This window comes from Myodes glareolus, chromosome 21, assembly GCF_982192425.1.
Source record: "Myodes glareolus chromosome 21, mMyoGla1.1, whole genome shotgun sequence".
Lineage (NCBI taxonomy): Eukaryota > Metazoa > Chordata > Mammalia > Rodentia > Cricetidae > Myodes > Myodes glareolus.
In genome coordinates, this window is record NC_142046.1 from 8,298,856 (window position 1) to 8,309,592 (window position 10,737).

The window sequence follows — 10,737 nt, forward strand, 5'->3', positions numbered from 1 at the left end:
ATAATTTATAGTTACAAGGTTTCTAAATAAATTGTTAAATGAAAGGAGTTCAGGAGCCTACATTGGGAGAAAAATACCTCCAAAATTCAGTAAAATTGAGGATTACATTCAGTCTCCCAGCTTTATCTGGATTCCGTCTGCAATTTTTTTTTGTTTCTCCTGTCTTTATGACATATGTGCCTTTGTAGAAAGCATCACCTATAGTAACTAAGATTGGAATCAGATGTATGAGTTTAGTATAACATCTTTAACCATAAACATGAAAATTATTCAAACAATGCATGCCCTGTGACATTAAATTGTGTGCAAGGTGGAAACGGGCAGATTTGGAATTGCATTCATAAGAGTTTATGAGCAGGGACCTTGTTCCATGGAGATATGTTTATTTTATTACAAAGCACATTTTTAGAATAACTCTCATTGTAAATCAATGCAAAATGAAAAATTGTTAAAGTCACAACATATAAAAAGAAATAAACCATCACTTTTATTTGACATCAGTACTATACTAACTTGGTCAATTACAGTACAGAGAGAGACCTGAAGTAATTATGAGTGTTTGCAGGAATAAGGCTCATGGGAACTCTGTCCCCTGACTCCTTGTATGTTTAGATGTCCAAAGTGAAAACTGCTACACCTCTTGATGAACTAACTTCTCTCTTTCTCTTTAAATCTGGTTTCAAACTAAAATTATAGAATGCTTTAAAGTTTCTGAATACCCAGTTCAGAGAGTATTAGAGCACTTTGTGTCCAAAGTCATCTGCAAGGGTCTTTTCAGACCCTCTCCTCCTATGTGCTTTTCTTTTAGTCAGTGAACACAGTGTGACTGCTGCAGACCCCGATTCAGGCACACTTTTGGCTTACATTACCTTTACCTCCTTCTGCTCCTGCCACTGTCCTTTTAAAATTATATTTTTAATCTTAGTTTAGATATGTGATTTCTGGATGCTTGCTATTTATTTTTATCAATTATTATTATGACTCCTAATTCCAATTCACAAGGACTGCCTAAAAGTCTGATGTTAAGAAAACATTTCCATTGCTTTCTGTTCACTGACCAGGGTAGAAGTGAGCAGTGGAATTTAAATAGCTCAGGCTGGCACTACTACTTTTTTTTCTATCCTTGAGGCAACACTTACCTATTTCGATTGACACAGTAACAGAAGAAACTGTTATGGTAAGTAAAGTTTCTTGACCTTGGATGTGTGTGTGTGTGTGTGTGTGTGTGTGTGTGTGTGTGTCAAAGAGAAATAGAGAGAGAGGGAGGGAGGGAGAGAGAGGGAGAGAGAGGTACAGAGGGAGAGAAAGGTACAGAGAGAGAGTGAGAGGGAGGGGGGACTTCAACAAGTCTCAGGAAGCACATCATTGGTGTTTCAAAAATTTATATAGTTTTCTGAGCTCACAAATAATACAATAAGGATAAACTAGTTGACATAAAGAGTGAAGAGAAAGGCACCAATACAAAGTGTTTGAAGAGAATAACTAAAGAGAAGGTAAATGCTGGGCTTTAGGTACATTAAAAAAATTGGGAGATTTTTCATATACTAACAATCTATCCCATAAACTGAAGCACCTACATATAGTAGCAAGCTGTCACAGTTAATACAAGGCTCATTGTTCAATCTTAAAATGATTTACAATTTATTTTAAAAGTCTCAATGGAAATTAATGGACATCTCTGCTGAAAAAAGATGTTCTAAACACTATATAGGTATATACATTGTATATAATATACTGCATTACTCCACGTACTCTAGTGCATACTGAGAAGTTTTCAGTTACCTTACATTTAAACACAATCTTCCTTATCTGTGAATCAGACACATGTGCCAACCTAAATAAACATATCTTAACATACTTGAACATCAGAACACTTGAAGAAGTGTTAAAGGACAATTTTGCAGACTGTATCATAGAAAATAATAGTTCAATAATTCTCAACGGAGGACAAAATTTTATATGTTTAACAAGTTTTTGATGTGCTTTCGATAAACTAGTCTATTGTAAAAGATTGTAAATCTCTGTGTCAGCTGACCTCTTTGGATCTACTTAGTTCTTGAACATCACCTTTGCTCTACTAAAGTCAAGGAGAAAAAATAGTAAGGGCATGACAGAAATGTTAACTAAGAATTCTGAGAGATCAATATAAATGAAGTGATAGAGAACTACTTTCTTTGTATTGATTAATGACCGAATTCTGATGATATCTGCTTTTATGAGTGGTGGGTACCTGTGGAAACCACTCAAACACCTACACCCCCTACCCTGTGCAGGTAAATAGTGTCAACCTCTGTGCCTTAGTTCACTTAATAATGAAGAAGTCTGTGGAAATGCTTAACAGTGCCTGACACTTAACAAGTGACTAGGTAGTAAGTGTCCCCTAAAGGATGAAGATGATGGCATGGGCAAAGTGCATATCCATCAGTATAAAAAGAAGTTCTCTCTCTCTCTCTCTCTCTCTCTCTCTCTCTCTCTCTCTCTCTCCCTCTCTCTCTCTCTCTCCATCTTTCTCTCTCCTTCTGCATTGAATCATTTCCCCAAAGAATATAAAATTATCCTACCTCAGCATTTTCATGAATACACCATATCACACTAATAGAAATGACAGGAGCTGTAAAATTAGGCTAAGGCTTGCTAATGATTCAGAGAGTATACCTGAAGATCATGATAAGAATATAATATCTAATACAGGGGAGAGAATATGAGAGTCATCAAAAAGACATGAACATGAAAGATGTTGTGTCATGCTGCAAGTAAAGCGATTGAACTTAAATACAGATGTGGGGATTGGAAGGCTCAGAAGCCAGCATCTACAGCATGAGAATCATGCTATCTTTTCTGACCTCCAGGTTCTATAGGCTCATGGACAACCAATCCATCATTTCAGAGTTTTACCTGCGAGGAATATCAGGGTTTCCAGAGCAACAGCTGTTACTCTATGGAATTTTCCTGTGTATGTATCTTGTCACCTTGACTGGGAATGTGCTCATCATTCTGGCCATTTGTTCTGACCCACACCTCCACACTCCTATGTACTTCTTTTTGGCCAACCTGTCCTTTGCTGACATGGGTTTAATATCATCCACAGTGACCAAAATGCTGTTTAATGTTCAGACGCAGCGCCATACCATCTCCTATACTGGTTGTCTAACGCAAATGTACTTATTCATGATGTTTGGTGATCTGGACAGCTTCTTCCTGGCTGTGATGGCCTATGACCGCTATGTGGCCATCTGCCGCCCTCTCCATTATTCCACAATCATGAATACCGGATTCTGTGCCCTGATGCTTGCCCTGTGCTGGGTCCTCACAAATATAGTTGCTCTGACTCACACTCTCCTCATGGCTCGACTGTCGTTCTGTGTTGTTGGGGAAATAGCTCACTTTTTCTGTGATATTACCTCTGTTTTGAAGCTATCATGCTCTGACACTCATGTCAATGAGTTAGTGCTTTCTGGCTTTGGAGGCACAGTACTCATGGTCCCCTTTGTAAGTATTGTCATCTCCTATGTCCACATTCTATTTGCTGTCCTTAGGGTTAAGACTTCAGGTGGGAGTTCAAAGGCCTTTTCTACCTGTAGTTCCCACCTCTGTGTTGTCTGTGTTTTCTATGGGACGCTCTTCAGTGTCTATCTGTTCCCTCCCTCTGTAGAGTCCACAGAGAAGGATGTTGCAGCTGCTGCAATGTATACAGTGGTGACTCCCATGTTGAACCCCTTTATTTATAGTTTAAGGAACAAGGACATGAAGGGGGCCTTGAAGAGGCTTGTCTGTCATAGGAGAATTTTTTCTTCTGAAATATAGCAAGAACAAAGTCTAATGAAAAGACAGAACTGGAGTCAGATATGTGACTTTCAGTTTGGGCACAATCAACTGCTGGCCAAGAGGTTACTGTGCAATTTATTTAGTGTATTCATTCTTCTCATACATAAAATTAAGAGTATGGATAATGTAGAGATTCTTTTCTGGTATCAGTGTTTTTTGTTTGTTTGTTTGCTTTTGGTTTTTCACTGTTTGTTTTGCTAATTTGAGATAATTTTTTCTATACTGTAGTTATAGTAGCCTGCAACTCATCACCCTCCTGCCACAGTCTTCTGAGTTTTGAGATGGTACAAGCATGCACCACTCCAGCTTACTCTAGATTTTCTATTTAATGGGTCAGAGGATTAAGTAAAATGTACCATATAATGTATTTATTAATAATGTATTTTTAAATAGTAAATAATAGGTTATAAAAATGACGACTGCTGCTGTTGTTCCTCATCATGACTCCCTTAACTCAGAAACAACACCTTCCTCTGAAATTGATTTATTCGGCAGGGTTTCACAGAGTATTTACCATGTTCCTTGGGTTAAGATCTAGCTCTCACATAGGTGAACAGGTGAAATCCCTTCCTACCTGACATTTAAGTCTAGGTCAGTTGTTCTCAACCTCCCTAATACTGTGACCCTTTTATACAAATTCTCATGTGTGGTGACTACAAACTATAAAATTATTTCTTTTGCTACATTGTAAACTGTAATTTTTGTACTGTTATGAATCATAATGTAAATATCTAATATGCAATCCCCAAAGGGGTGGCAACACACAGATTAAGAACCACTCTCCTAGCCTATTGGCTCATAGATATATCAAAAGAAATTAATACCCATCAAGTTTAGAGGAATCAGTGCAGGTTCAGAGTGAAGAAATAAATAATGTTAGTTACACTCCAGGAGAGACAGAATAGAGGAGGGATTGCCCAACAAAAGAAATTCAGTGTTTAGGATTCTTTGATGGTTGCTCAGGTTCCCATGATCCTTCAAGGACTCGTGGAGGATAACTTCTCCACTGCTGATCCAAACTACAGCTTCCTGGGACCACTGAATGAGAGTCATGAAAGGCCCTTTTTGAGTTTGTAGATTTGTCTTTGTAATAAAAATGCATTCTAGCACTTTAAAATCATTTGAGAAACAGAAAACTTATTTAAAGATATATGAAACTGGTATTTCTATCTCCAGGTATCTTAGAAATACTAATTTTATAAATATTAGCCATACAATTTTGACTCTTATGTTTAGTGTGCCTGTTGTTCACTGTTTACCAATATGTCCCTTACTGCTGTCTCCACTTTTAAACTGGTCTTTCTAAATAAAGACCTTTGTATTAACAAATATTAAATTGTTTAAGTTACATGTTTCTTCTCCATGGGGAGTTCAAAAAATTTACACTTATCCACAGATTGGTTTCCCATATTTAAGACACTTGTGAATAATCACCATCCTTCTGGGATTTAACATAACTCAGTACAAAAATCTAGCTATGTTATTTAGTAAATGTCTTTCTATGCAGATTTAAGTGCATTTTCTTTTAACTCCAGGAGTCCACTGCAAGCAGGAAATGGAAAAAACTTGCATTTTAAATAAGGGGATTTTAAAGTACTTTATTCTTTGGCTGGGGTTTAAAGTATTTGGAAAACTCTGAAGAGTTAGATGTCCTATGGGAGATCAAGGCAACCCCCAGGGATTTGCCAGCCTATGAAGTTGATTTTGGTTTAATTTTCTATTCATTCCCTTAGAAAAGAAGATTTGGGATGGCTCTTTCTGGAATATTACCAATTTATGTTGAAAATGCTCTGAAAATATCATTAGTTTGCTTAACACTGACCAATCTCCATTTACATACTGGCTTCCTAAATGAGAAATGAAAAAATCCTCAAACATTAGTGCATACTCATTCTTTTTAATTTATTTATTTCTCTATTTATCTATCTATTTATTTATTTTTAAAAATTTCCACCTCCTCCCCTCCTCCCAAAACCCTTCCACTCCCCCCACTCCCTCTCCCCTCCCTCTCCAGTCCTAAGAGCAGTCAGCGTTTCCTGCCCTGTGGGAAGTCCAAGATCCTTCCCCCTCCCTCCAGGTCTAGGAAGGTGAGCATTCTAACAGACTAGGCTCCCACAAGGCCAGTCCATGCAGTAAATCAAAACTCAGTGACATTGTCTTGGCTTCTCAGTCAGCCCTTATTGTCAGCCACATTCAGAGAGTCCAGTTTGATCACATGCTCCATCAGTCCAAGTCCAGCTGGCCTTGGTGAGCTCTCATTAGATCAGTCCCATTGTCTCAGTGGGTGGATACACCCCTCGCGGTCCTGACTTCCTTGTTCATGTTTTCCCTCCTTCTGCTTCTCATTTGGACCTTGGGAGCTCAGTCCAGTGCTCCAATGTGGATGCCCAATCATACTACAAAAGCATTTGTCCAACTATGTTCATAGCAGCACTATTTGTAGTAGCCAAAACCTGGAAATAACCTAGGTGCCCCTCAATAGAAGAATGGTTAAAGGAAGTGTGGCACATATATACATTGGAGTTCTACTCAGTGGTAAAAAACAGTGATATCTTGAACTTTGCATACTCATTCTTATAGAGTTTGCTTTATACTGAGTCCAGTCATGAGCTCTACCAGCATAAATCTGAATTAATGTTTCTTAGATGGAGTTCCAAGACTTTGTATTTCCCAAAGTGACTTAGGGGCCCTGAAGAACGTTCACACTTCAGATTTGTATTCTCTTTCTCCAGGATGATTTCTAGTCTGCTCAAAGAGAAGTTTATGTCTTAAGTCATTGGTGATCGAACTTACTTCCTACAAACCCCAAGCCAACTAAGAGAGCAAAGAGTGTGTTGATTTTGTCCTCCCTAGTATTACTGTGGCAGTGAGGAGTTCTATCAGTTCAGTGCAAGCAGAGGACCATCAAAGGACACTGTCAGTCCAGCACATACAGAAGACCAATGAGGGACTCTGATGGCGATCATTATTCATTGTTCTAGCACTTTAGTTTCTACTCAGTCAAAATAACTTCCACTGGGTTTGAACTTCTAAATTTCTCTCTTGATAGCATTGAAATAGCCATCCTACCAATAATAACCTACAGATTAAATGCAGTGTTAAAAAAAGTTTAAAGGGAATAATGAGATAAGTCTTAAATGGGGCTGGGATAGGGTAGCAGTGTAGAGAAGTGGATACACTGAGGGAAAATTTATATTAAAAATGTTTTGAAAAAGCAATGGAAACCTACTATTATGGGAACTTCTTAAACTATATGTATATACACATATAAAAATCTTTTAAATGGAGTTACTCTACAACTAGGCAATAATGCCCTCCCAGATACCACACCACAGAGTTACAAATAAAAAGTCCACTGCCAAGAATGGGTTGCATCTTGGGAATTTTTCATTGAGGTTCTTTTGATCCCCTCAAACATTGTAGGCTATTACTTGCAGAACTGTTTACCCTCTAGAACTTGACAATAGGGTCTTAGTGCTAAAGATACCACATATTTGAAATCATGAAAAAATGATGGGCTGGAGAAACCAGATTCTCGGAATTTGGCCAGATTCTCTGACTGTGGCTGGCCCGAAGTCTTTCTGAAAAGCCATTGACTATGATACTGGGACCTGTTTCCTCTGCATATACTGGATTTTGGGGATCCAGTCTGTTTGGACACTCACCTTCCTGGACCTGGAGGGAGGGGGAATGAACTGGAACTTCCCACAGGGCAGGAAACCCTGACTACCCTAAGGGACTAAGAGGGAGGAGGAGAGGGAGTGGGGGGAGTGGGAGGGTGTTGGGAAGAGGGGCGGAAATGGAAACTTTTATAATTTAATAAAATTTACTTTAAAAAAAAGAAAAAATGAAGATGGTGTTCACTTGGAAGCTTCATTTCTACTGGCTAGCTTTTATAATGCTGAAAAGTTCTACACATAGGACTAGAGGAAAAAAGTAATCATTTATCTTATGTAACCTATGAACACTGTGAGATACAGTAATGAGTGGACTCAGCATAACATATCCTTTGATGCAATAGTGGTAAGAATGTCATAGAAGTAACCAAATGCTTTCTGATTGGATTTAAGGCCCATTCTACAAGTTGAAATCCATACCTGACACTCTTATCAGGGGCAAGGATCTAGGAAAAAACTAATTTATTATTGGTTTGCTAAATGGGAACAGTATTAATTGACTCCTGATGACTTAATGAGTTACTTTTATACCCATGAATTAATGCAAGCTTTCATCAGAGTAGCTTGTTTTTTTTTTTGTGATAAACTCTTAGACATACAGCTATCCAAAGTACAAAAAAGTTAGAAACTGTGGAATTCTTAGCCATAAATGGGACATATACATCACTTCTTCTTCTTGGAGGTGTCTGCAGAAGAGAGAGTGGAAAGATCCTAAGAGCCAGGGAAGATGCACATATAACTCACAGTTGTTTTCATAGCATGCCCAAACTCAATCTAGGACGAATCCCAATGAGGAGGAGGGAGGTGATCATGATATTCCATTCCAAGCTAAGGAGCTACTGTCAACTGATAGATGATAGAAACAGTCAGTTTTCATTAAGGATGTGGGCCCTGAGAGGCTAATTATGCTTCAGTAGATAGTCTGATATCCATATGTATAGAGGCAGCAGAAAATGAATTCAATAGGTTTAGTGGTGGGGGTAGGGGAAGACCCTTGATGTTAGGAGACAAATATGATGGTAAGATAGTCAAGACACTGGAGGGGATGGAATGGGGGGTAGACTTGATCAAAATCCATTATAAATATATGAAATATTTGAGCAATGGAAAAATCTGTTTGGTTTTATGAGACACAAAAAATTATTTTAAAACAATTCTTTGTTATATATATATAATTTATCATTTATTAAAAACAAGATGAAATTTTCATGCTAATAAGATAGATATACTTCTTGGTACAATACAAAAATTCAATACAAAAACACACTAATTAGATACATTTTGAAGAATTATGGTAAGAAAATATTAAGTATTTTATTTCTGTAATTAGACTATTATACTCTATAAGAATAGAAAACTACATATAATAAAATTATACAATTTTTAGCCTATAGTAATCTTGAATAAGAGCTAAAGTGTTTCAGGCATTGTTGGTTGGTTTTGTGTGGCATGATATGGTGCACTCATAAAGAATGCACACACAGTGTGTTCACCAAGAGAGTAATGTAGTGGTGCCATTTGAGTTAAGCACTGTAAGAAACTCCTCAGATTCTTTGACCATTTGGTTATGAATTAATTTTTGGTTATTACACATTCAGGGATCCCTTACTGTCACCCAACTTCTCACCACATTCACCATCAGTTGTGTGAGCTTCCACAGTTATTGAAGCTGTCCTTGACATCATACTGCAAAGCATGGAATTTCATAATCAGCATTTGCACAATATTCTTTCAGGGAAGATAAATTGCTAAGAACTATAAAAGCTGGGTTCAATACACCTGCTAAGAGTGTTCTATTGTTCTAATGACTGATGCCATTTGGCTTAGTTTTGTGTCATATGATATTAACTGGAGTTAAAGGGACATTGATTTCACTTTAAGATTAAATTGACTTTTATGTTGACTCTACATGGGAAGCCTTTCCTGTTGGGAGGAGTGAATGGTGGTGGACTGGGGTGGAGGCAAGAGGGGGTGGGAGGAGGGATGAGAGGGAGAACTGTGGTTGGATTGCAAAATGAAAATAAAAAGAAAATAAAAAGTATTAAGCTTTTTTCTCATTATAAAAAGTATCTTGTATGCACAAATTCTTAATCATAAGGTGTGTATACATGTGTGTACAATTAATATTAACATCTCTAGATTGAAAGAAAATTACTCTGACAATTATACTATACTGTCACATTGGCCATGCTGTGGTCACATTTTAAAAGACACAGGGCAGGAAACCCTGACTGCTCTTAGGGGTGGAGAGGGAGGAGGAGGGGGAGTAGGGGGAGTGGGAGGGTGTTGGGAGGAGGGGCAGAAATGGAAAAGTTTAAAATTTAATAAATTTCAGACAGTTGAAAAAAAATTTAAAAAAAGACAGCTCTCTTTTAAGCCAAAGTATAGAGGGATATATCTAGTAATAAAGCATCCACAGTAAGTTCTGTATATTGGTGCACACCTGAACAGGGTGTAATGGTTCAAGATTTTTAATTCTAGCACTCAGGGGGCAGGTCTCTATATGTCTAAGGCCATCCTGATTGGCTAGTGATTTCCTTGCCAGCGATGTCTTCATAGTGATATGCTCCTGCTGCAAAAATTCTACTCAACTGTCTCTCCTCAGTTCTGATTTCACATCCGTTCCTATCAACTAGAAAGCAGAATGACAGGATGAGTGACATTTTCAAGGTGATTTTCTAAAAATATCCTGTTAAAATTAGTATCTTTAATTATAAATTGATGAATTAATAATTTTAAACTAATAAAATTAAGCTTAAATTAGATATGTAACTTAAGCTTAGGTATTAATATGGTAGAAAAGCTATGGTCTTCAAAATAATGGTCTTCAAATAATGGTGCCATATGCGATTTATGGAATGAACTAAGTAAATTTTCAGATTTTGTAAAATTTATCTACAATGTAGTAATGAAGAAGAAAAGCCAATTTTTTACTTATATGTGTGCTACGGACCGGCTCAGGGGAGCCACTCAGACCGTAAGGGAATCAGGGCGAAGGCACAGGAGAAATCAGGATATGGCGAGGAAAGTGACACACAGACACTCTCAATGTTGAGACATGCTGTTGCGATTACTTACTTCAGTGCAGGATTATATATTTCTTTTTTACAATCAAAGAACTTGGCAAAGGCATACATCATCAAATCATAAAACAGAAAAGAACAGCATAAAACAGTTTACAAAAAGAATCTTTGAAGATGCTTTGACTTGGGCACAAGGACTTCTGCTCTCTCAC

General features: G+C 37.5%; 1 protein-coding gene across 1 annotated transcript; it reads left to right on the forward strand.

Annotated features, from left to right (window-relative positions):
• Positions 1-2,862: 2,862 nt before the first annotated feature.
• On the forward strand, positions 2,863-3,804 carry LOC125396805 (olfactory receptor 1N1-like). Its single transcript, XM_048428835.2, has one exon. It carries the CDS (start codon positions 2,863-2,865, stop codon positions 3,802-3,804), a length of 942 nt encoding a protein of 313 aa, XP_048284792.2.
• Positions 3,805-10,737: the final 6,933 nt, after the last annotated feature.